General features: G+C 50.7%; 2 protein-coding genes across 6 annotated transcripts in view; one reads left to right on the top strand and one right to left on the bottom strand.

Moving 5' to 3' along the window:
* Nucleotides 1-17,642, bottom strand: part of atm (ATM serine/threonine kinase) — a 36,982-nt gene extending 19,340 nt beyond the window's left edge. Inside the window, exons 1-30 of one of the 5 annotated variants that reach the window (XM_076980936.1) lie at nucleotides 17,263-17,597; nucleotides 17,058-17,170; nucleotides 16,809-16,954; nucleotides 16,542-16,706; nucleotides 16,121-16,286; nucleotides 15,643-15,881; nucleotides 13,059-13,228; nucleotides 12,782-12,927; nucleotides 12,310-12,684; nucleotides 11,930-12,157; nucleotides 11,713-11,814; nucleotides 11,254-11,485; nucleotides 11,009-11,134; nucleotides 10,694-10,819; nucleotides 10,498-10,587; nucleotides 10,227-10,413; nucleotides 9,890-10,083; nucleotides 7,590-7,672; nucleotides 7,115-7,279; nucleotides 6,958-7,033; nucleotides 6,717-6,847; nucleotides 6,443-6,560; nucleotides 6,154-6,324; nucleotides 5,864-6,039; nucleotides 5,497-5,737; nucleotides 2,672-2,784; nucleotides 2,436-2,562; nucleotides 1,207-1,406; nucleotides 411-585; nucleotides 51-215 (exon numbers count right to left, since the gene is read on the bottom strand). In XM_076980936.1, coding sequence (XP_076837051.1) covers nucleotides 51-215; nucleotides 411-585; nucleotides 1,207-1,406; nucleotides 2,436-2,562; nucleotides 2,672-2,784; nucleotides 5,497-5,737; nucleotides 5,864-6,039; nucleotides 6,154-6,324; nucleotides 6,443-6,560; nucleotides 6,717-6,847; nucleotides 6,958-7,033; nucleotides 7,115-7,279; nucleotides 7,590-7,672; nucleotides 9,890-10,083; nucleotides 10,227-10,413; nucleotides 10,498-10,587; nucleotides 10,694-10,819; nucleotides 11,009-11,134; nucleotides 11,254-11,485; nucleotides 11,713-11,814; nucleotides 11,930-12,157; nucleotides 12,310-12,684; nucleotides 12,782-12,927; nucleotides 13,059-13,228; nucleotides 15,643-15,881; nucleotides 16,121-16,286; nucleotides 16,542-16,706; nucleotides 16,809-16,954; nucleotides 17,058-17,170; nucleotides 17,263-17,334 — 4,818 coding nt within the window. In that variant the 5' untranslated portion in view covers nucleotides 17,335-17,597. Of the gene's footprint in view, nucleotides 1-50; nucleotides 216-410; nucleotides 586-1,206; nucleotides 1,407-2,435; nucleotides 2,563-2,671; nucleotides 2,785-5,496; nucleotides 5,738-5,863; nucleotides 6,040-6,153; nucleotides 6,325-6,442; nucleotides 6,561-6,716; nucleotides 6,848-6,957; nucleotides 7,034-7,114; nucleotides 7,280-7,589; nucleotides 7,673-9,889; nucleotides 10,084-10,226; nucleotides 10,414-10,497; nucleotides 10,588-10,693; nucleotides 10,820-11,008; nucleotides 11,135-11,253; nucleotides 11,486-11,712; nucleotides 11,815-11,929; nucleotides 12,158-12,309; nucleotides 12,685-12,781; nucleotides 12,928-13,058; nucleotides 13,229-15,642; nucleotides 15,882-16,120; nucleotides 16,287-16,541; nucleotides 16,707-16,808; nucleotides 16,955-17,057; nucleotides 17,171-17,262 lie in introns of those variants that run through there. The other 4 variants (XM_076980937.1, XM_076980935.1, XM_076980934.1 and 1 more) reach the window with 4 other exon arrangements.
* Nucleotides 17,643-17,803: 161 nt separating this feature from the next.
* On the top strand, nucleotides 17,804-21,946 carry nop53 (NOP53 ribosome biogenesis factor). The gene is made up of 12 exons (XM_076980938.1): nucleotides 17,804-18,038; nucleotides 18,336-18,409; nucleotides 18,503-18,590; nucleotides 19,518-19,729; nucleotides 19,932-19,987; nucleotides 20,176-20,271; nucleotides 20,354-20,455; nucleotides 20,572-20,736; nucleotides 20,843-21,018; nucleotides 21,100-21,166; nucleotides 21,254-21,330; nucleotides 21,457-21,946. The coding sequence occupies exons 1-12, from the start codon at nucleotides 17,833-17,835 to the stop codon at nucleotides 21,515-21,517; spliced, it is 1,380 nt and encodes a 459-aa protein (XP_076837053.1). The 5' UTR covers nucleotides 17,804-17,832; the 3' UTR covers nucleotides 21,518-21,946.
* The last annotated feature ends 744 nt before the right edge of the window (nucleotides 21,947-22,690 follow it).

Raw genomic sequence — 22,690 nt, 5'->3', positions numbered from 1 at the left:
TAAAGCATGAGTGTACTGTACGTGGCATTAATATGCAGTGCTGAGGTAACCTGAGAGAGCGTGAAGTCTCGGGCGCTGTACTTCAGACCGCGCTGAGCCGCGCGCAGCTCCTTGAAGGCAGGCAGGTCGGGGAAGGGCTCCAGGAAGGGCACGGCTCTCCTCAGGTGTGGCTCGTCTGCGTTGTCTATGACCAGGAACTTGAGCAGATTCAGTACCTGTCAGGCAAAGGGAAGAACAAATCCATCTGTGGTGGCCTCTGGAGAAGCCTGCTTCCGTGTAAAAGGCTTAGCTCCCTCTGCACAAATACAGTGGCAAAGAATAGGAATATTAGGAACTAATTTAAATGAAAATAGAACATACGATACAGAGCGCAGTACGTCTATTGATCTGGAAGCTGCACCCTTTCTCACCTGCTGAGATATTGAAGGCTTCTCAGTGACCTGTGCGGTGAGAGTACCTACGATGACCTGAAGGTGGCTCTCTAGAGCATCATCACAGAAGCGCACGGCAGTCTGGCAGATAGTGGTCAGCAGGTCACAGCAAAGAGCGAGACTGCGTGCGGAAACCTCGTCCTGCAGCGCTGACCTGCAACAACAACAACGACCGGGTGCATCAAAACCTTCCAGACCTTTCTACAGAAATCCTGCAGACTTGGGTGAGGTCTACAGACCTCTCCGAACCCCACACCATGGCAGGCCAGGTCTCCCTTCATATCTGTGATCTATGATGGACAGGGTCAAAGGTGCCGGACTGGGAATGATTCAAATGTCTCAGCACAAAGAAATGAGTAAAATATTGGCTACAGAATTATCAGTATGGTTTAATTTAGATATTTGATATCTCGTAACACAGAAAGATTATAACACTCAAGATCACAGGAGTGTAACACCCATGTGTCCGTTTGCTGGGTGTGTATGTGTGCACGTGTGTGCTTGCATGTGCATGTGTGTATGTCTGTGTACATGCATGTGTGTGTATGAGTATGTGTGTATATGTGCGTGAGTGTGTGTACCTGCTGTTGATGTGATGTATGAGTGTATGTATGTGTGTATGTGAATGTGTGTGTATGTGAGTGTGTGTACCTGCTGTTGATGTGATGTGTGTGTGTGTGTGTGTGTGTGTGTGTGTGTGTGTACCTGCTGTTGATGTGATGTATGAGTGTATGTATGTGTGTATGTGAATGTGTGTGTATGTGAGTGTGTGTACCTGCTGTTGATGTGATGTATGAGTGTGTAGATGATGTCCCGGAGCACAAAGGCCCAGGCTCCGCCCAGCCCGTCCTTCACCTCTGGGAGGAGGAGCTTCACAAACAGCCAGTACATCATGATGATGCGGTGCCTCTCGTACGTGTTGTTGGTGTCAGCCTCACGCTCACACAGGCAGAACAGGATCTTCTGTATGGACACCTAATGTGGGCAACAGCATAGCCTAAAACCATGCACAAGACACGACTGAGGGGCAACAGAGGGGCAACACGGTGGCTTGGTGGTTAGCACGTTTGCCTCTCCGCACTGGGGTCTTGGGTTCAAGTCCCTATCTGAGTGGAGTTTCCATGTTCTCCCTGTGTTTGCGTGGGTTTCCTCCGGGATCTCCGGTTTCCTCCCACAGTCCAAAAACATGGAGGTTAGGTAAATTGGCATTCAACAAAAAAATTCTCCCTGAGTGTGTGTCTGTGTCTCTATGTTCAATAAAAAGTAGTGTCTGTGTGTGTGTGCGCTTGTGTGCCCGGTGGTGGATGGTGCTCTGCCACTAGGGTCTGTCCTCTCTCTCCTTCCTGCACCCCATTCAGTCCCCCAGGGGGCTGTGGATCCCGGTAGAGAGTACGCTGTGCGCAATTGGCTGCCGCTTCTCGCCGGTGTGTGATTGGTTGTCTGTGACTTGTACCTGTGTTAAATTGTAAAGCGCCTTGGGAATTTGGAAAGGCGCTATATAAATCGAACATTCATTCATTCATTCATTCAGAACTAACACGCGCCTGAGGGGCAACAGAACTAACGCACGCCTGAGGGGCAGCAGAACTAACGCACGCCTGAGGGGCAGCAGAACTAACGCACGCCTGAGGGGCAGCAGAACTAACGCACGCCTGAGGGGCAGCAGAACTAACGCACGCCTGAGGGGCAGCAGAACTAACGCACGCCTGAGGGGCAGCAGAACTAACGCACGCCTGAGGGGCAGCAGAACTAACGCACGCCTGAGGGGCAGCAGAACTAACGCACGCCTGAGGGGCAGCAGAACTAACGCACGCCTGAGGGGCAGCAGAACTAACGCACGCCTGAGGGGCAGCAGAACTAACGCACGCCTGAGGGGCAGCAGAACTAACGCACGCCTGAGGGGCAACAGAACTAACACACACCTGAGGAGCAACAGAACTAACACACAGTATAACTAAAGGCACAAGCATGGTGCTGTGGTGTCATAGGGTTGTGCAGTCCTACCGGAGTCTTGGCGAGGATGGCCACCAGAGACCTGTGGCTGGTGCTGTGACACCTGCTCAGGTAGTCTAGCGTGGCCCTAATCACGTGGGAACTGAAGAAGGGCGGATTGGGCGCCGGATCCAGCTCGCTGTCAGCAGAGACACCACAACATGTTGGTCAGAACCAGCCTGGACCACACAGCCCTGCCACCATCTCCCAGGTCATCAGGATCCCTGATCAGTATCTACACAGATTACCCAATAAAGCGCTGCAGGTCTGTGTCAGACCCCGATGCTGCACCCTCATACAGAGTCATCAACAGCTCGACCACAATGTCCGCCAGGTTGCCACATATCAGACTGTCGATTTGCTGGAAAAGATATGAAAAATTGTTCAGCAGGTTTGTTCTCAAGATCACTGCAGATGTGATTTAGTGTCACTGCCCTATTGCCCTCCCTAACTACCCTGTCGCCCTCCCAAATAGCACAAATAGCTGCATCTGGAAGAACTCTACCTTCCCAACACAATTGCCTGCTGATCTTAATTTGTTTAATAAATTACTTTAAAATTTTCCTGACCTGTAAAACAGACTAATAAACGAGAGTGTAGATGTAAATCTGGTGGAGATGCGTGACTAATAAACGTGAGAGTGTAGATGTAAATCTGGTGGGGATGTGTGACTAATAAACGTGAGAGTGTAGATGTAAATCTGGTGGGGATGCATGACTAATAAACGTGAGAGTGTAGATGTAAATCTGGTGGGGATGTGTGACTAATAAACACACTTACGGCATTTAGCAGACGCTCTTATCCAGAGCGACTTACAAAAGTGCTAAGTGTTTAGTCAGAATATGCATCTCTATCTAGTATAAACAGGTTTAAGTCCAAATGTGAGAGTGTAGATGTAAATCTGGTGGGGATGCGTGACTAATAAACGTGAGTGTAGATGTAAATCTGGTGGAGATGCGTGACTAATAAACGTGAGAGTGTAGATGTAAATCTGGTGGAGATGTGTGACTAATAAACGTGAGTGTAGATGTAAATCTGGTGGGGATGCGTGACTAATAAACGAGAGAGTGTAGATGTAAATCTGGTGGAGATGCGTGACTAATAAACGCGAGAGTGTAGATGTAAATCTGGTGGGGATGCGTGACTAATAAACGTGAGAGTGTAGATGTAAATCTGGTGGGGATGCGTGACTAATAAACGTGAGAGTGTAGATGTAAATCTGGTGGGGATGCGTGACTAATAAACGTGAGAGTGTAGATGTAAATCTGGTGGAGATGCGTGACTAATAAACGTGAGCGTGTAGATGTAAATCTGGTGGGGATGCGTGACTAATAAACGAGAGAGTGTAGATGTAAATCTGGTGGGGATGCGTGACTAATAAACGTGAGAGTGTAGATGTAAATCTGGTGGGGATGTGTGACTAATAAACGTGAGAGTGTAGATGTAAATCTGGTGGGGATGCATGACTAATAAACGTGAGAGTGTAGATGTAAATCTGGTGGGGATGTGTGACTAATAAACACACTTACGGCATTTAGCAGACGCTCTTATCCAGAGCGACTTACAAAAGTGCTAAGTGTTTAGTCAGAATATGCATCTCTATCTAGTATAAACAGGTTTAAGTCCAAATGTGAGAGTGTAGATGTAAATCTGGTGGGGATGCGTGACTAATAAACGTGAGTGTAGATGTAAATCTGGTGGAGATGCGTGACTAATAAACGTGAGAGTGTAGATGTAAATCTGGTGGAGATGTGTGACTAATAAACGTGAGTGTAGATGTAAATCTGGTGGGGATGCGTGACTAATAAACGAGAGAGTGTAGATGTAAATCTGGTGGAGATGCGTGACTAATAAACGCGAGAGTGTAGATGTAAATCTGGTGGGGATGCGTGACTAATAAACGTGAGAGTGTAGATGTAAATCTGGTGGGGATGCGTGACTAATAAACGTGAGAGTGTAGATGTAAATCTGGTGGGGATGCGTGACTAATAAACGTGAGAGTGTAGATGTAAATCTGGTGGAGATGCGTGACTAATAAACGTGAGCGTGTAGATGTAAATCTGGTGGGGATGCGTGACTAATAAACGTGAGTGTAGATGTAAATCTGGTGGGGATGCGTGACTAATAAACGTGAGTGTAGATGTAAATCTGGTGGGGATGCGTGACTAAAACGTGAGAGTGTAGATGTAAATCTGCTGGAGATGCGTGACTAATAAACGTGAGAGTGTAGATGTAAATCTGGTGGAGATGCGTGACTAATAAACGTGAGCGTGTAGATGTAAATCTGGTGGGGATGCGTGACTAATAAACGAGAGAGTGTAGATGTAAATCTGGTGGGGATGCGTGACTAATAAACGTGAGTGTAGATGTAAATCTGGTGGAGATGCGTGACTAATAAACGAGAGAGTGTAGATGTAAATCTGGTGGGGATGCGTGACTAATAAACGAGAGAGTGTAGATGTAAATCTGGTGGGGATGCGTGACTAATAAACGTGAGTGTAGATGTAAATCTGGTGGAGATGCGTGACTAATAAACGTGAGCGTGTAGATGTAAATCTGGTGGGGATGCGTGACTAATAAACGAGAGAGTGCAGATGTAAATCTGGTGGGGATGCGTGACTAATAAACGTGAGTGTAGATGTAAATCTGGTGGAGATGCGTGACTAATAAACGAGAGAGTGTAGATGTAAATCTGGTGGGGATGTGTGACTAATAAATGTGAGAGTGTAGATGTAAATCTGGTGGGGATGTGTGACTAATAAACGTGAGATTGTAGATGTAAATCTGGTGGGGATGCGTGACTAAAACGTGAGAGTGTAGATGTAAATCTGGTGGGGATGCGTGACTAATAAACGTGAGTGTAGATGTAAATCTGGCGGGGATGCGTGACTAATAAACGTGAGCGTGTAGATGTAAATCTGGTGGGGATGCGTGACTAATAAACGTGAGAGTTTAGATGTAAATCTGCTGGAGATGCGTGACTAATAAACGTGAGAGTGTAGATGTAAATCTGGTGGGGATGTGTGACTAATAAACGTGAGAGTGTAGATGTAAATCTGGTGGGGATGTAGACCTGTTTGCCCAGGCAGTCTGGGGCCTTCAGCAGGTCGTAAACGCGGTGGGCCTGCTCCCTGCGCTCCGTCGCACGGCCGTCCTGGGGCAGCGCGAAGTGTGGCAGGATGTTCACCACAATCTTGGGGAAGCAGTCGGCCAGCAGCTGTCTCCAGTCCTGGCCCATGAGGCTGCTGAGGGACTTCACCTCCTCAAAGGCATTGAGGAAGACCAAGTGTGGGATCAGGACGGGACAGGAAGACCTGATCAGACACGAAAACAGAGACACGAAAACACTCTCAATCTCAAACACTCTCAAACACAGATGACTGAAACTGCCCCCGTGGGTGTCCTGCACCCCCCCCGCCCCAATCGTGGGTGTCCGGTACCTGCAGAAGTCCTCCAGAGTGCTGCAGCCCAGCAGGGCGTAGGGGAAGGACTGCAGTGTGTACCCCGGGTCCGTCTGCCTCTGGGCCAACCACTCCGCCACCAGGAAATACAGATGAGAGCGGACAAACAGCTCCATGCTTCTGTAGCCCAGGGTGCTGGACACGGCAGCCAGGACCTACACACACACACACACACACACACACACACACACACACACACACACAGTGGGATCAGGCCTCCTCCGCCGAGCAAGGCCCAGGCGACAGCTGTTCTCACAGAGCCTATGTACCTTCTCGACGAGGGGCAGTTGGATGGCGTTCTCTTTGTGGGACTGGATGAGGGCGAACAGGGCCTGCTTCTCACACACCGGGCTACAGCACATCACCACGGACAAGCTCTTCAGCAGGGCGGCACGCCGGTTGAAGGTCTCGTCGGGCAGGTCCTCCTGGGCTACGCCTCTCTACACACACATCACACGGACCGTTTCTGGAGGATCAACGGTTTGCTGCACTCAGAGGAGCCACGTTCAAACGAAACGGAGGTGCAAGGGAGCCTCTCCGCAGGGTCGTGAGGGTCACCTGGAGCGTCATCCCCTCCTGAGCCTTCAGGTAGACGTTCTCAAAAGCTGTCTGTTGATGTTTTAACGGGAGCATCTTCTTCTGCTCTTCACCGTCAACAGGCTTTTCCAAGAACAACCTGCAGAAATCCGTTCAAACACATGAAGACCAAAGACCCGTTCAATTTACCTCTGCAGATCATTCATCTCAGCTGTGTGCATGAAGAACTAGAAGTTCTCTCGGACAACGTCACAGGAAACACTTTAGTTGTCCAGTTCCCAGCAGCCCATGCTACCTTTCCACAGTGGTGGCTACCACCATGCGTACGTAGTGGTGAGGGTCCGACAGCAGGGAGGGGAGAACCACACACACAGGAACCTCGTCCTCCCTCAGAGACAGGACGGCCCACTTACAGCAGGGGTCCGCCTACAACACGCACACCAGACAAATCAGACCGAAGCAAACTGGCTGAACAAGGACGGTTTTAGTGCATGAAGAAAGAACGTGTTGATAAATGTGTATAAAGCTGCTCTTGCCTCCAGTAAAGCACTCAGACAGTGGGCCAGAGCCGCCCTCACAGCGGGGGGAGATTTACCCCCTTTACCCAAGATCCTGTGGAGAATAAAATAATCACTGTACATCACACGTTTTCACCAAACCATTAAAACTCACTATTCCAGTTCAGTCACCCACCAGAAGCCTGAGATTACTTTGAGCAACATGCCCTTCACACTGTCCATCTCCTCACTCTCCACAGTGCCACCCTGTGGCCGGCCCAGGGAGTGCACGCAGGGCAGGAGGGCCATCAGGATGGAGGCGCAGACCTCGTGGTCCTGACGATACAGAGAACACACGTCCCTGTGGAAAACAGACAAGCCTTTACACCAACGCCAACACACACGCTACACGCTCACCCTCTAACACGCTCACCCCGCTACACAAAATAGTTCTGATTCCAAAAAATATATGTAATTGTTATTTACCTTAAAAAGTAACAAAGCATAAAAGGAAAACCTAGCAGATGAAGCAGTGAGTGGTGATGTGAGAACGGTGTGAGACACCTCATAAGACTGCGCACACACACACCACACACACACACAGTGTATGACTGGATTCAGAGACATGAGACGTGATGACAGTCAGGCTGGCAGGGGAAGGCTGTTCTTACGCCAGAGGCCTGAGGAGTGAGTCAAACTCCTCCGTCGTGAGAGACGTCTCCTTCACAGGGAGCTCCTTCAGCAGGAGGAGGTACTGCACATGAACAGGAGAGAGAGCACTAGATCACTGCACATGAACAAGAGAGAGGGCACAAGATCACTGCACATGAACAGGAGAGAGGGCACAATATCACTGTATATGAACAGGAGAGAGGGCACAAGATCACTGCACATGAACAGGAGAGAGGGCACTAGATCACTGCACATGAACAGGAGAGAGGGCACAAGATCACTGCACATGAACAGGAGAGAGGGCACAAGATCACTGCACATGAACAGGAGAGAGGGCACTAGATCACTGCACATGAACAGGAGAGAGGGCACTAGATCACTGCACATGAACAGGAGAGAGGGCACAAGATCACTGTATATGAACAGGAGAGAGGGCACTAGATCACAGCACATGAACAGGAGAGAGGGCACTAGATCACTGCACATGAACAGGAGAGAGGGCACTAGATCACTGCACATGAACAGGAGAGAGGGCACTAGATCACTGCACATGAACAGGAGAGAGGGCACAAGATCACTGCACATGAACAGGAGAGAGGGCACAAGATCACTGCACATGAACAGGAGAGAGGGCACTAGATCACTGCACATGAACAGGAGAGAGGGCACTAGATCACTGCACATGAACAGGAGAGAGGGCACAAGATCACTGTATATGAACAGGAGAGAGGGCACTAGATCACAGCACATGAACAGGAGAGAGGGCACTAGATCACTGCACATGAACAGGAGAGAGGGCACTAGATCACTGCACATGAACAGGAGAGAGAGCACTAGATCACAGCACATGAACAGGAGAGAGGGCACTAGATCACTGCACATGAACAGGAGAGAGGGCACTAGATCACAGCACATGAACAGGAGAGAGGGCACTAGATCACTGCACATGAACAGGAGAGAGGGCACTAGATCACAGCACATGAACAGGAGAGAGGGCACTAGATCACTGCACATGAACAGGAGAGAGGGCACTAGATCACAGCACATGAACAGGAGAGAGGGCACTAGATCACTGCACATGAACAGGAGAGAGGGCACTAGATCACTGCACATGAACAGGAGAGAGAGCACTAGATCACAGCACATGAACAGGAGAGAGGGCACTAGATCACTGCACATGAACAGGAGAGAGGGCACTAGATCACTGTATATGAACAGGAGAGAGGGCACTAGATCACAGCACATGAACAGGAGAGAGGGCACTAGATCACAGCACATGAACAGGAGAGAGAGCACTAGATCACAGCACATGAACAGGAGAGAGGGCACTAGATCACTGCACATGAACAGGAGAGAGGGCACTAGATCACTGCACATGAACAGGAGAGAGGGCACTAGATCACTGCACAGGAACAGGAGAGAGGGCACAAGATCACTGTATATGAACAGGAGAGAGAGCACTAGATCACTGCACATGAACAGGAGAGAGGGCACTAGATCACAGCACATGAACAGGAGAGGGCACTAGATCACAGCACATGAACAGGAGAGAGGGCACTAGATCACTGTATATAACCAGGAGAGAGGGCACTAGATCACAGCACATGAACAGGAGAGAGGGCACTAGATCACAGCACATGAACAGGAGAGAGAGCACTAGATCACTGCACATGAACAGGAGAGAGAGCACTAGATCACAGCACATGAACAGGAGAGAGGGCACAAGATCACTGTATATGAACAGGAGAGAGGGCACAAGATCACTGTATATGAACAGGAGAGAGAGCACTAGATCACTGCACATGAACAGGAGAGAGGGCACTAGATCACAGCACATGAACAGGAGAGAGGGCACAAGATCACTGTATATGAACAGGAGAGAGGGCACAAGATCACAGCACATGAACAGGAGAGAGGGCACAAGATCACTGTATATGAACAGGAGAGAGGGCACAAGATCACTGTATATGAACAGGAGAGAGGGCACAAGATCACTGTATATGAACAGGAGAGAGAGCACTAGATCACTGCACATGAACAGGAGAGAGGGCACTAGATCACAGCACATGAACAGGAGAGAGGGCACAAGATCACTGTATATGAACAGGAGAGAGAGCACTACATGAACACATCTCTCTGGTAACCAGACAAAGACAAACAAGGCTCCCTGATCCACTATGGTCATCTTGCTTTGTTACTATCTTACTCTCGAACAGTGTCACACACAGTGGTAGCTCAAGAGTGGTGCTTTGGACACGGACACACACACACTCACACACACATACACACACACACACACCATGTGCAGGTGTAGGGGTTTGCTGCTGTCCAGCAGGTCCAGCAGCTTCAGGACACGGCGTCGCACGTCCAGCACTCTGAAGGCGAGACCGCGGCGCTGCTCCACACACACACACACACACAGGAAGCGCAGTGCCGCTAACAAGGCCTGGTCCTGCTCCACCAGCAGCTCCTCACACAGAGGACTCCGCGCTCCTACACACACACACACACACACACACACACACACACACACACACACACACACACAAACAAACACACAAATGACATGACATGAGAAAACCTCAGGTTGCATCATCCTCTAGAAACCCAAGGCAATCTCCTGTTTGTTTGTTTACTCAAGGCATGCTGGGAATCGTCCCCGGTAAACTGCGTCACGCTGGAGCTGGCGTGGCCTCCGTCTCCGTCGTCAAACAGGTCCACCTCCTCCACCTGGTTCTCCTCCAGCTGGGTCCTGGTCACCTGCATGTCCTCCACCGTCTCGCCGTCCCCAACACCTCCGTCACTCTTCTCAGAGCTGCTCAACTGGGGAGCGTGAGAGTCAGTACAGCGGCTAGACGGGTCCCCCAATCTCACACAATACACACACACACACACATTCAGACTCACCATTAGCTTACACACATCTGAAAGATCAGTTAGCAGCCTAGCAGGAAACGTCTTCATGAGTAAACTGCGAGACGCGGTAGACACGCTGTCCTGTAAGAGACAAAACATCTCAGCGGGATCCTGAACGCAGAGAACAGGAGAAGAACAGAAATGTTCCTTCAGCTGCTCCTGGTGACGACGTAGTGGAGGAGCTCACCTTCTCCTTCAGGCTGAGGTGTTCTGAAGACAGCAGCATGACGGATCTGAGCGCAGAGAGGCCGTGTGGGTCAGACAGCCTGGTCTTGCACGAGCACACACAGTCACTGAAGTCCCTCGCCAAATCCTGCGATCGACACAGGACGCTTTCAGCCCCAAAACGAAGGTGACAATATGGAAGACAAACTAACCTTTGTGACCTTTGACAAGAAAGTTGTGCGCAAAACATCAAATTTCAATCAATCTCTCAGGAGAAAATCTAGTACTGACAGCACTTACACATGTGTGATATCACAGTGTCTGAAGTGAGTCTTACCTTTGCTTTCTGAAAGAGGGGATTCTGGCAGGCCTCTTCCTCCGTGAGGAGTGCGATGCTGACGAAGGCACCCAGGACCCCGGTCAGCAGTGTCAAACCACGCAGCAGGTGTGTAGAGGTGGTAGTCTGCGTGAACCAGCATAGATCAACCCCAGCTCACATCACATTAGTCCTGCTGGTTTGTTCTTTCACTGAATTCATCCAACCAATGCGATACCAACGCAGTAAAAGAACCGTGCACTCACATCGCGAGGGGAGTTGAGGAGGTGGTTGGCCACGTTCTGGAGACCCTGTTCCAGTCGGTTCCTCAGGGCGCCAACCACCGTGAACTGGGGTTTCTCCCAGCATGCTCTGCTCCGCTCTCCCACTACAGGGGAGTCAGAGACTGTGTCGTCGAAGCTGAATTGCAGGAACAAGGTCTGGATTTCCTTCAGGACGCCACTGGTCTCCAGGGCTGGCGGATTACCGCAGGAGAAACTGGAGAGAGTCAGACACAGAGTAAAGATGTTACTTTAGTGGAAATTGCCACATGATGCAAGCAATGCCTCAAAGTTTACATCTAAACTCAATACACACCAAAACTAATACATCTAAATCTGATTTAATGATTGCTAATATTTGATCATATTTGTGACAAACTGATGACCAAATCATGTAAGAAGAACCTCCAGCATCCCTGACGTTGCAGTGATCAGCACACTCACTTCTGTGGCTTTAGCGAGCCCATCAGGAACTGCATACCACTCAAGGAGTCCTTCAGGATCAGAGCCGCTAGGATTCTCGGAACGAGGTTGAGAGGGAAATCACTGAAAAGAAGAAAACTAAAAAAATCACTGGAAGGTTTGAGACCTTAATGGAGCTTCTCAACAAGTGTACGTGTGAGTGTGAGTGAGTGTGTAGGTGAGGGATGATAATTTGCACCTGGAGATGACTGGGTGATGTCTGGTGTTGTCCTCCGCATCGTCACTCTGTTCCTTGGTCAGGAACCAGTCCATGATACCCTCTCTCAGGCCGGACGACCCGTCAGCCTCCACAAACATGGGGGGTGAGGAAGAGGAGGAGGATGAGGAAGAGTGCTGCTCCTTGCTGTAGACACCTTTGGGGATGATGCTCTTGCACATGGCCTGGGTCAAGCACAGGGCAGAAACACTACTCCATGATGGAGGAGAGAGGGGGAGAGAGAGAGAGAGAGAGAGAGAGAGAGAGAGAGCTCACGTGACCAAGCAACAACAATCGTGTATGTTTAGATTATCTCTGAAATCTCAACATACAAACAGCTTCTTATCGAACGAAGAACTTACGTGGACGGTTTACACACAGCACCAGAGAAGAGCTTCCAGAACTCTCTATCCACAGGAACCAGGGAACCCTGCACCATGGTGGCCAGCAGTTCCATGCACAGAGCCTCGGTCTGGGCCGAGCCGACACCCCTCAGAGCCAGCGCCCACACCCGGGCCCACAGTCGGCCCACCTCCGCCATCCCAGCCTGGGAGTTTCCTGAGCGTGCGGCCTGACAGAGCGCCACTTCTCTCAGGCAGCACAGCACATAGGGGCCCCGCTCGCCGTGGTGGCGGCGTTCACCCAGGAGTTGGCAGAGAAGGGAGAGGAGCGGGGGCAGGTCAGGGCCGCAAACCATGGCCGGGTATCTGGAGACCAGGGCAGCGGTCACCTGTAGCCTGTAGACACACACACACAACGACCGTGAGGACACAGAACGAGGGAACGGGTCGGCAGCGTTGAGCGGAAAGGGTCGTTAAACACGGAAGCGGTTACCATGGGATCATGTCGAAGTCGCTGTGGTGGGGCTGGAGACGGTCCCTCAGCACACACCACCCCAACTCCACCCGCCGACGCTTGCTGCCCTGGGGGCTGCCAGTCTGGAGGCCTCGAATCTCCACCCGCACGTCCTGACTGAACAGCTGGACACACACACACACACACACAGACGACCGCATGCACTTAGAGAGAGGAGGCAGGCTTCAGGGCCTTAAGGTCTCCTTACTGAATCGCCATGGGAACCAGGGCTGACAGGGACCTGAGCAACTCTCACCTGGTGGCAAATGTCTGCCGTCAGCTCCACCAGGTTCTCCTTGGCAGCGATGTGGCGGGAGCCAGTGGCGTATTTCCCTCGGCTGCCGATGTGGCTGATCTCAGCTACAAGGACGTCGTACAGGCTGTAGAGGAGACTCTGCCATTTCAGCCAGTCCTCCGCAAGAGCTCCTGCACAAACACCCACAGTACGGAACATACGGCACCATGTACTACACCCACAGTACGGAACATACGACACCATGTACTACACCCACAGTACGGAACATACGACACCATTTACTACACCCACAGTACGGAACATACGACACCATGTACTACACCCACAGTACGGAACATACGACACCATGTACTACACCCACAATACGGAACATACGACACCATGTACTACACACACAGTACGGAACATACGACACCATGTACTACACCCACAGTACGGAACATACGACACCATGTACTACACCCACAGTACGGAACATACGACACCCTGTACTACACCCACAGTACGGAACATACGACACCCTGTACTACACCCACAGTACGGAACATACGACACCATGTGCTACACCCACAATGCGGAACATACGACACCATGTGCTACACCCACAGTACGGAACATACGACACCATGTGCTACACCCACAGTACGGAACATACGACACCATGTACTACACCCACAATACGGAACATACGACACCATGTACTACACCCACAGTACGGAACATACGACACCCTGTACTACACCCACAGTACGGAACATACGACACCATGTACTACACCCACAGTACGGAACATACGACACCCTGTACTACACCCACAATACGGAACATACGACACCCTGTACTACACCCACAGTACGGAACATACGACACCCTGTACTACACCCACAGTACGGAACATACGACACCCTGTACTACACCCACAGTACGGAACATACGGCACCATGTACTACACCCACAGTACGGAACATACGGCACCATGTACTACACCCACAGTACGGAACATACGACACCATGTACTACACCCACAGTACGGAACATACGACACCATGTACTACACCCACAGTACGGAACATACGACACCATGTACTACACCCACAGTACGGAACATACGACACCATGTACTACACCCACAGTACGGAACATACGACACCATGTACTACACCCACAGTACGGAACATACGACACCATGTACTACACCCACAGTACGGAACATACGACACCCTGTACTACACCCACAGTACGGAACATACGACACCATGTACTACACCCACAGTACGGAACATACGACACCATGTACTACACCCACAGTACGGAACATACGACACCCTGTACTACACCCACAGTACGGAACATACGACACCATGTACTACACCCACAGTACGGAACATACGGCACCATGTACTACACCCACAGTACGGAACATACGACACCATGTACTACACCCACAATACGGAACATACGACACCATGTACTACACACACAGTACGGAACATACGACACCATGTACTACACCCACAGTACGGAACATACGACACCCTGTACTACACCCACAATACGGAACATACGACACCCTGTACTACACCCACAGTACGGAACATACGGCACCATGTACTACACCCACAGTACGGAACATACGACACCATGTACTACACCCACAGTACGGAACATACGACACCATGTACTACACCCACAGTACGGAACATACGACACCATGTACTACACCCACAGTACGGAACATACGACACCATGTACTACACCCACAGTACGGAACATACGACACCATGTACTACACCCACAGTACGGAACATACGACACCATGTACTACACCCACAGTACGGAACATACGACACCATGTACTACACCCACAGTACGGAACATACGACACCATGTACTACACCCACAGTACGGAACATACGACACCATGTACTACACCCACAGTACGGAACATACGACACCATGTACTACACCCACAGTACGGAACATACGACACCATGTACTACACCCACAGTACGGAACATACGACACCATGTACTACACCCACAGTACGGAACATACGACACCATGTACTACACCCACAGTACGGAACATACGACACCATGTACTACACCCACAGTACGGAACATACGACACCATGTACTACACCCACAGTACGGAACATACGACACCATGTACTACACCCACAGTACGGAACATACGACACCATGTACTACACCCACAGTACGGAACATACGACACCATGTACTACACCCACAGTACGGAACATACGACACCATGTACTACACCCACAGTACGGAACATACGACACCATGTACTACACCCACAGTACGGAACATACGACACCATGTACTACACCCACAGTACGGAACATACGACACCATGTACTACACCCACAGTACGGAACATACGACACCATGTACTACACCCACAGTACGGAACATACGACACCATGTACTACACCCACAGTACGGAACATACGACACCATGTACTACACCCACAGTACGGAACATACGACACCATGTACTACACCCAAACCCAGCCTTGGTGTCTTGGCTAGCAGGCCTTAATGTTCAGTAGCATCATTACCCGTCTCTGGTGTCCTGGCTCCACTGGGATGATGCACACAGAGCTGTAGGTTGAAGAACTCCACCATCTCCTGTTTGAGGGTGGAGCTGGGCCTCATCTGACTCCACACGTACAGGACGGAGGGGAGCAGCTCCTCGCCCAGTCTACACACCCGTCTGCGGGAGTTGGTGGCCACAGAGCGCAGGAACACGTTCAGGGCGGAGATGATGTGCTGCAGCACAGCCAGCTGCTTCTCCACCCTACGGGGGGAGCCACGAAGGTCAAGGGTCAAGCCAAGGGTCCCACACCACCCTTGAACCCTCTGGCTGGAGCTCGACTTCAGTTCAGCTCCAACCATAAAGCACCCTACAGACCCTTACGCTACATTACAAAAGAATGCTTAATGAAGAGCTTCTGAGGAGCAGAGGAAGGTGTTAGCTTAGCGCTGGAGATGACCTGTGGTGATGGTGCTGTGTATTTACACACATGCTGCTTTTACCTGCTGTTGCTTAGAGCTCTTGAGAAAAAAGTGAAGAGTGTGTCAGACAGGCCCTCAGTCTGGAGACACCATCCCTGAACCACAACGTGAATGATCCTGCTGAGCAGGACCCGGTTGATGGACCTGGAGGGCCCGTTGAAGAGCCCACAGTACAAGTCCAACAGACCTAGACGAAAGACATTCGAGACATAAGGCTCAAGTGACGAGCTTTTTAAAATACGATGTATATGATATAGTTCATTCTAATTTGCTTGGAAAATTACAGACAGCTGTAGCTGCATAAATGTTTAAACCAAGCACGATATTTCATAGATAAAATTCCTTAGGCAACACTTCACTCTAGCCATCACCTTCTCAATGCACACAGCTTAAGACATTACAGTACACAGAAACCCAGAAGGCCAGGGAGAAGGTTCCTCACTCTCCCACTGCTGCTGGGTGATCTCACACCAGTACTTGCGGACGGAGAGGACGTCCTTCAGCAGGATGCTGCTACAGTCCTCCCCGTAGGCGGCGCAGGTGAAGGAGCTACTCAGGACGTCCACCACGTGGGACACAAGATCGCCACACTTCAGCTTGGGGCCACCTGCAAGACATTTGCTCATGTTGTTTTTTTTTTTTATGATGTGACGGTCTGAACAGGCTCGTGCTTGTGAAGATCCTCCTCTAACGTCTGAGCAGGACTCACGTTTGTTGGCACATCGGATGAAGTACTTCACCAAGCTGCTGATCTCCTGCATCTTCTTCTGCCGGCTGGTTTGAGTGGATGCGGACACATTGGCCCTGCCGGTCTGCAGGAGCTCAGTCTCCTTCTGAAGGTACTTCTTCAAGAACCTGCAGTGGAACCATCCGCAAGCCCACAAATCAAAACATCAACATTTCAATAACATCAACACCAGCACTGACACTGTCCATAGCTGGGATTATCACTACTGACCTGAACACAGCATCCCACGTGAGCTGCTTGGAAGCCCTGCACGAGGAGGCGCGGTCCAGCTCCCTGGCAGTCTCGGGGTCTACAAGTAACCTCTTGAAACGCTCGACCTCCTTCTGCAACACAACAGCAAACGATGGGGTTATTTGTTTATTTCTCTTCACTGTTTAACTCAAATGGAGAAGGAATAACAGCCCGAGGAACCAACCTTCCTCTCCGTGGCGCGCTCGTGCTCCAGCGCGCGACAGCAGATTAGCAGCTCATTTAGAACGAGGCTCATTTCCTCAGATTAAATCAATATAAATTATCATGCAGATAATCAACTAAATGGACATTTCAGTTGAACAGTTGTCATGCCGCGACTGCCAAAAGAGCGGACGTCTACTGAAACGTTCGCTCACATTATGTTTTTGGTGTAGGCCGCGCTGTTGACTGAACTTCAACAGCTTATTTTCGGTTTCTGTGTACACAACTTCAGCGCACGCGACGCGGCGGCAGCAGCACGCGCCGAGCTCTCTCGAACGCCCGTGACGTCGAGCGCGCCAAAGCCGATCAGCGCCATCTACCTGCTGGAGCGTCCACAGTTCACTTCTATCTTTCCCTATTAGACACTATAGCCTTATGGAAGTATGTAGCATTGTTCAATAAATTCATATTCTGAATAAATTGAGTAAATTAATTTTTAATCAAGATAAGTTGTAATATTGTAGTTCCTATGGTGGCGCTATAAACATTAGGAAGACTCCGCCTCCGTCAGCTCCCTTTTCCGTCGCGCAACATGGCGGCCGCGACGAGGAACAGACGCGTGGCGTTCTCGCAGCCCGGTTTCGTGCCTTTAAAAGCGGATCTAGACGGCAGCAGCTCGCGTTTCGGCCCTAAGAAGCGCGTAAATAAAAACAAGAAAAAGAATTGGAACAAGTATAGCGATATTCAAGATGTGGAGGACTTTTTAGATGACGTGAGACTCCAAGAAAGAGCTACGGGGTGAGTAGGTTGGCTAATCGAATCCCTTATTCACAGATAATGCCAGAAGTTTGTAGTTTTAAATAATCGTAAAGGATGAAAATCTTTTGAACATTGTTGTTTTTCGCAAATGAAATCTTAAAAGAACAGGCCGAACTAGACCTGCTTTAGTTTAATCTGTTGTGCCATGTGCGTTAAACGTTTGTGCGTCACGTGGTTTTAAGGCGCACGTGTATAATGTGGATCTCATCAGTCGGTATCGTATAAACGCGTGAAATGAGTTTAATGCTATTATCTGCCCTTTCTCACAATCCGTAGAGGTCTTTTATCTGAGAAGCCCGACGACAGCCTCTTCTTCGTGGACACAGGTGAACAGGCGGTTCCACAGACAGGTGAGTTCAGCCCGACGCCCTACACCCGGACGCCCTACAGCCCAACGCCGCTGTTTTCTGACTCATAATTGTGCTGTGGGTCTCTGTTTCTAGCTACCGTCGCTCCAAAGCCCAAAAGGTCCAAGCAGCTACGGATAGATTTGATCCTACAGCCAGACTCCAGTGTCGCACCGCCTAAGGAGTGAGTAACGTAGTCAACCTTATGTCTGAGCCTTCGTTTGTCTCGCTTGCACGTGCACGTCGGGTTATTTTCCGCCGTCAGCGCGCGCCAGGCCCCGTGATGAGCTCATCCTTGCGCTCCCAGTATTCCCATGGGAATGTGAAGACATCCTGTAGGGACCTGGGGGGCTGTTATGTGAACAGCCTTTCAGGCTCTGAGGGCTTTGATAGTTGCGCTGCTATCTTCTACTTCTGTGTTTGTTACGTCGGCCTGCGGGCTGTGTCTTCCTTTTACTGATGCTCCATCTTTGAGGTGTGTACGCGTGCGCACCTCCAATCTGTCTGTAATGACATTAGTTAGCCACGGGGCCACGGGGTGGTTCCCCTCCTAACGCACTAAGCCTGGCTTGGCCGATATGTTGAATCAAGTGTCTTGAGCACTTGGTGCGTGTTGCCTGGGCATCAAGTGATTAAAAGATTCTTCAGGATTTGCACTAAGACTGCAGATAGTCATGGGAGTTGTAGTGCGATTATCCAGCTATTAGAGAGTTAATCTCAGTCTTCATGTATATGTGGTGCATGTTAAAGTACATTTGTCAGGCAAAGGCACCAGTCCTAGTTTAGGACTAACCTTGGGCTTTAGGGTGCAGCTTGGCCCCTAACTCCCCCCTCTCTGGTGTTTTGGTCTAACCCTAACTCCCCCCTCTCTGGTGTTTTGGTCTAACCCTAACTCCCCCCTCTCTGGTGTTTTGGTCTAACCCTAACTCCCCCCTCTCTGGTGTTTTGGTCTAACCCTAACTCCCCCCTCTCTGGTGTTTTGGTCTAACCCTAACTCCCCCCTCTCTGGTGTTTTGGTCTAACCCTAACTCCCCCCTCTCTGGTGTTTTGGTCTAACCCTAACTCCCCCCTCTCTGGTGTTTTGGTCTAACCCTAACTCTTCCCTCTCTAGTGTCTTGGCCTACCAGCAGCCCAATGCCAAGAAGTTGCGTCGTATCGCCCAGAAGGCGGAAAAGTTGGCTGCCATGGGTGTGTTGCCACGGCGAGAGAGGCTTCTCCGGCGCCGTGCGGCCGCTGGAGCTCCGCCCACGACGCGTGACGGACAGAAGCTCAGCGCCAACAAGGACCAAGCCAGGGGCTTCTACGACCTGTGGAGTCCAGGCAGTAAGTGGACCTGCTCCCAGGAGAGTTTCGGGCACATGGCTCAGATTGGATTTTTTATCTATAATCAGATTGGATTTTCTTTATAAGTCTTTGTTCTTGTGTGGTGGTGTTTATGGATCGTGGAGGATGAAGTTTGTCGCTAATCGGTGAACCCGTCGCATCTCCAGACGTTCTTAATGCAATGAAACCGCCTGTGTTACAGAAGCGGACACTGCAGATCCGTACTACCTGGAACAGACCAAGAAGAAGCTGGTCAAGGTGTGTGTGATGTGAGGTGTTGTGGGTAGTGCTGCTGCCTCTCTCGTAGGCAGGCCACCGCGGTCCAGTCCTTCACCTGGGCTGGTGTAGGCCAGGCTCCTGCCACCGTGTTGTCCTTGTGGAGCAGGACTACAGTTGTGAGGTGGTGTGGCGTGTAGAAAGTTGAGACTCTGGCGTGTTGTGTGCAGAGACCAGAGAAGCTGAACGTGAAGCCGTCTCTGCTTCCTGCCGTAGAGGTCGCGGCCCCTGGAGCCTCGTACAACCCAGAGTTCAGTTCTCACCAGGTGAACGCATTCGTCCTCTCGTCTACTGAAGCAAATGTATGTCTGTGCACAGACTAATGTGTGTGTGTGTGTGCTCCCCCAGGCTTTGCTGCTGGGTGCCCATGAATCTGAGGTGAAGAGACTGAAGGCTGAAGAAAAGCTGGAGCGACAGACGGCGATACGTCGGGAGGACCTCGCCACCAAGGTACGGTCGTAGGGGGATGGGTGGAATGCAGGCGAGGTCGGAGGTCATTAACTCCAGGCTCGTTTGTCAGGACCTGTGCGGCCACCTGTGTGTGATTAACGTGTTGTACATTGCAGGAGAGCATGTTTAGAGAACAGGTGGAAGGCCTGATTGAGGAAGAGGAGAAGCTGGATGTAGAGCACACGGAGGAAGGTGACGAAGACACCGTCGTCGGGCCCACCGCCCAGTCGGAGAAAAAAACGGAGAGGCAGAGGAAGAAGGAGAAAGCGGACAGAAAGAAGGTAGAGACCTGACCACCGAGGAGGGGTCTCCACCTGTCTGATCAAGCGGGTGGGGCTGCTCCACCTGCCTGATCTCATCTTCTACCTGCTCTTGTACGTGGGACAGGAGCTACAGAGGAAGGCGGAGCGGCAGGCGGTTGACAGCAGGCAGCAGCTCTTCCGGCTGCGTTCGATTGGTGCAGAGGTGAAGAGGCTAGAACAGCAAACCAGCATCAGACGCAGTCGGCGGAAGATCCGGCAGGAAGAGGAGAAAGTGCAGCCTCGTCGGCTGGGCAGGCTGAGGTCCGTGAGGCCCCACACACACACACACTCACACGTGTACCTCCACGCAGCAGGTGTTCAGTGTGTTGATCTTCTCCCCAGGTTCCAGGCCCCCGATGTGGAGTTGCAGCTGAGCGAGGAGCTCTCGGGCTCCCTTCGCACCCTCAAGGTCTGTCTGAGCTGACCGTACTGAGAAACACACACACACACACACACACACACCTACTGTACTGAGCTGTGGCACTTTGTTCCGCAGCCAGAGGGCAGCATCCTCAAAGATCGCTTTAAGAGCTTACAGAAGAGGAATATGATCGAGCCCAGAGAACGAGCCAAGTAAGAGTCTTCCTCTTCCAAACACGAGCAAACACACCGTCTCCTCCGCAGGACTACACACGTGTTGATCAGTCACTAGTCCCACAGGATCTCACAATGCTAATTTTCCTTTCTTCTCCCTTGCAGGTTTAAGAGGAAGTTCAAGGTGAAGTATGTGGAGAAGAGGTCGTTCAGGGAGGTCCAGTGACCCGTGTTCCCTCGGCTCCTCCACGTCTACACGGGCAGTGACGCAACACGGCAGTAATCGGGTGGGATTCGCTGGTTTAGCTGTCCCCAAACACGGTTCACTGCAAGGTTCCTCACTGCCTTCGTATTTCTTCTGCGAGACCTTGTGGTCTTGGACATTTGCTCAGTGTTGGGTTGTAATGCTAGTTTCTGTGAAGACTGGCCCGGCCTGCTGTAGTTTTCAGGCAGACATGCAGATTGTGGTGATTTCTCTCCAGACGGACGAACTGCAGGTCGGTCGTGCGGTCAAATGGACAGTAACATCAAAATGGCTGCCACGATCCAGGAGGTGACGCAGTATTGATTATAAACGCTGAATGCAGGGGTTTGGTGTTCTGTGGTGGTCTCCCATTTGAATAAAAAGTAACACGGTCGTGTTTGTGGACTGCAAGACTCGTGCTTGTTTGTTTTGTGCGCATGTGGGTGCAAACGGTGGAAGAAAAACACAACGTTTAACATGTCAGTGGAACTGTTGCCATGAGTGTTGGATACCTAGAACATCTCAACCTTTCAAGAGTGATCTGTGCAGACAAACGTCCCTTCGGCCACCATTGAAGGATCCACAGAGAAACATTCAACGTCCCTTTAGACACTGGAAGCACTATTGCCCCAACCTGTGTATAAACCCCACCAGCCACTCCACCCTCTGGTCCACTGCATCCGCTGATCGATATTCCATTCTCCATCCAGTGATGGGGGGGGCAGAGAAAGGTGGGATTCAGCTGAGGGGGGTGGGGTTGAGACGTAGGTCTCACTGCTGGTCATAAGTCACACTTAATATAATGAACCCACCCTGTTTCTCGTGACATTCCCTTTTTAGTAAGCGTGTTTTCACTGGAGTGAATGAAACTAGCATTTATATGGTGCCTTTCAAGATACCCACAGACGCTTGACAGTATACCGTACACCTCAACACTAGCACAGTGTACTCTACCGTACACCTCAACACTAGCACAGTGTACTCTACCGTACACCTCAACACTAGCACAGTGTACTCTACCGTACACCTCAACACTAGCACAGTGTACTCTACCGTACACCTCAACACTAGCACAGCGTACTCTACCGTACACCTCAACACTAGCACAGCGTACTCTACCGTACACCTCAACACTAGCACCGCGTACTCTACCGT

Source organism: Brachyhypopomus gauderio, chromosome 19 (genome assembly GCF_052324685.1).
Source record: "Brachyhypopomus gauderio isolate BG-103 chromosome 19, BGAUD_0.2, whole genome shotgun sequence".
Classification (NCBI taxonomy): domain Eukaryota; kingdom Metazoa; phylum Chordata; class Actinopteri; order Gymnotiformes; family Hypopomidae; genus Brachyhypopomus; species Brachyhypopomus gauderio.
The sequence above is the reverse complement of the archived record's forward strand: the minus strand, read 5'-3'. Positions and strand labels throughout refer to the sequence as shown.

Bases quoted from the DNA above. Each gene is read 5' to 3' on its own strand.
- nop53 (XM_076980938.1), top strand. From the start codon at position 17,833: ATGGCGGCCGCGACGAGGAACAGACGCGTGGCGTTCTCGCAGCCCGGT. The intron at 18,591-19,517 runs GTGAGTAACGTA...TTCCCTCTCTAG, and splicing joins AGTGTCGCACCGCCTAAGGA to TGTCTTGGCCTACCAGCAGC. The intron at 21,019-21,099 runs GTCCGTGAGGCC...TCTTCTCCCCAG, and splicing joins CGTCGGCTGGGCAGGCTGAG to GTTCCAGGCCCCCGATGTGG.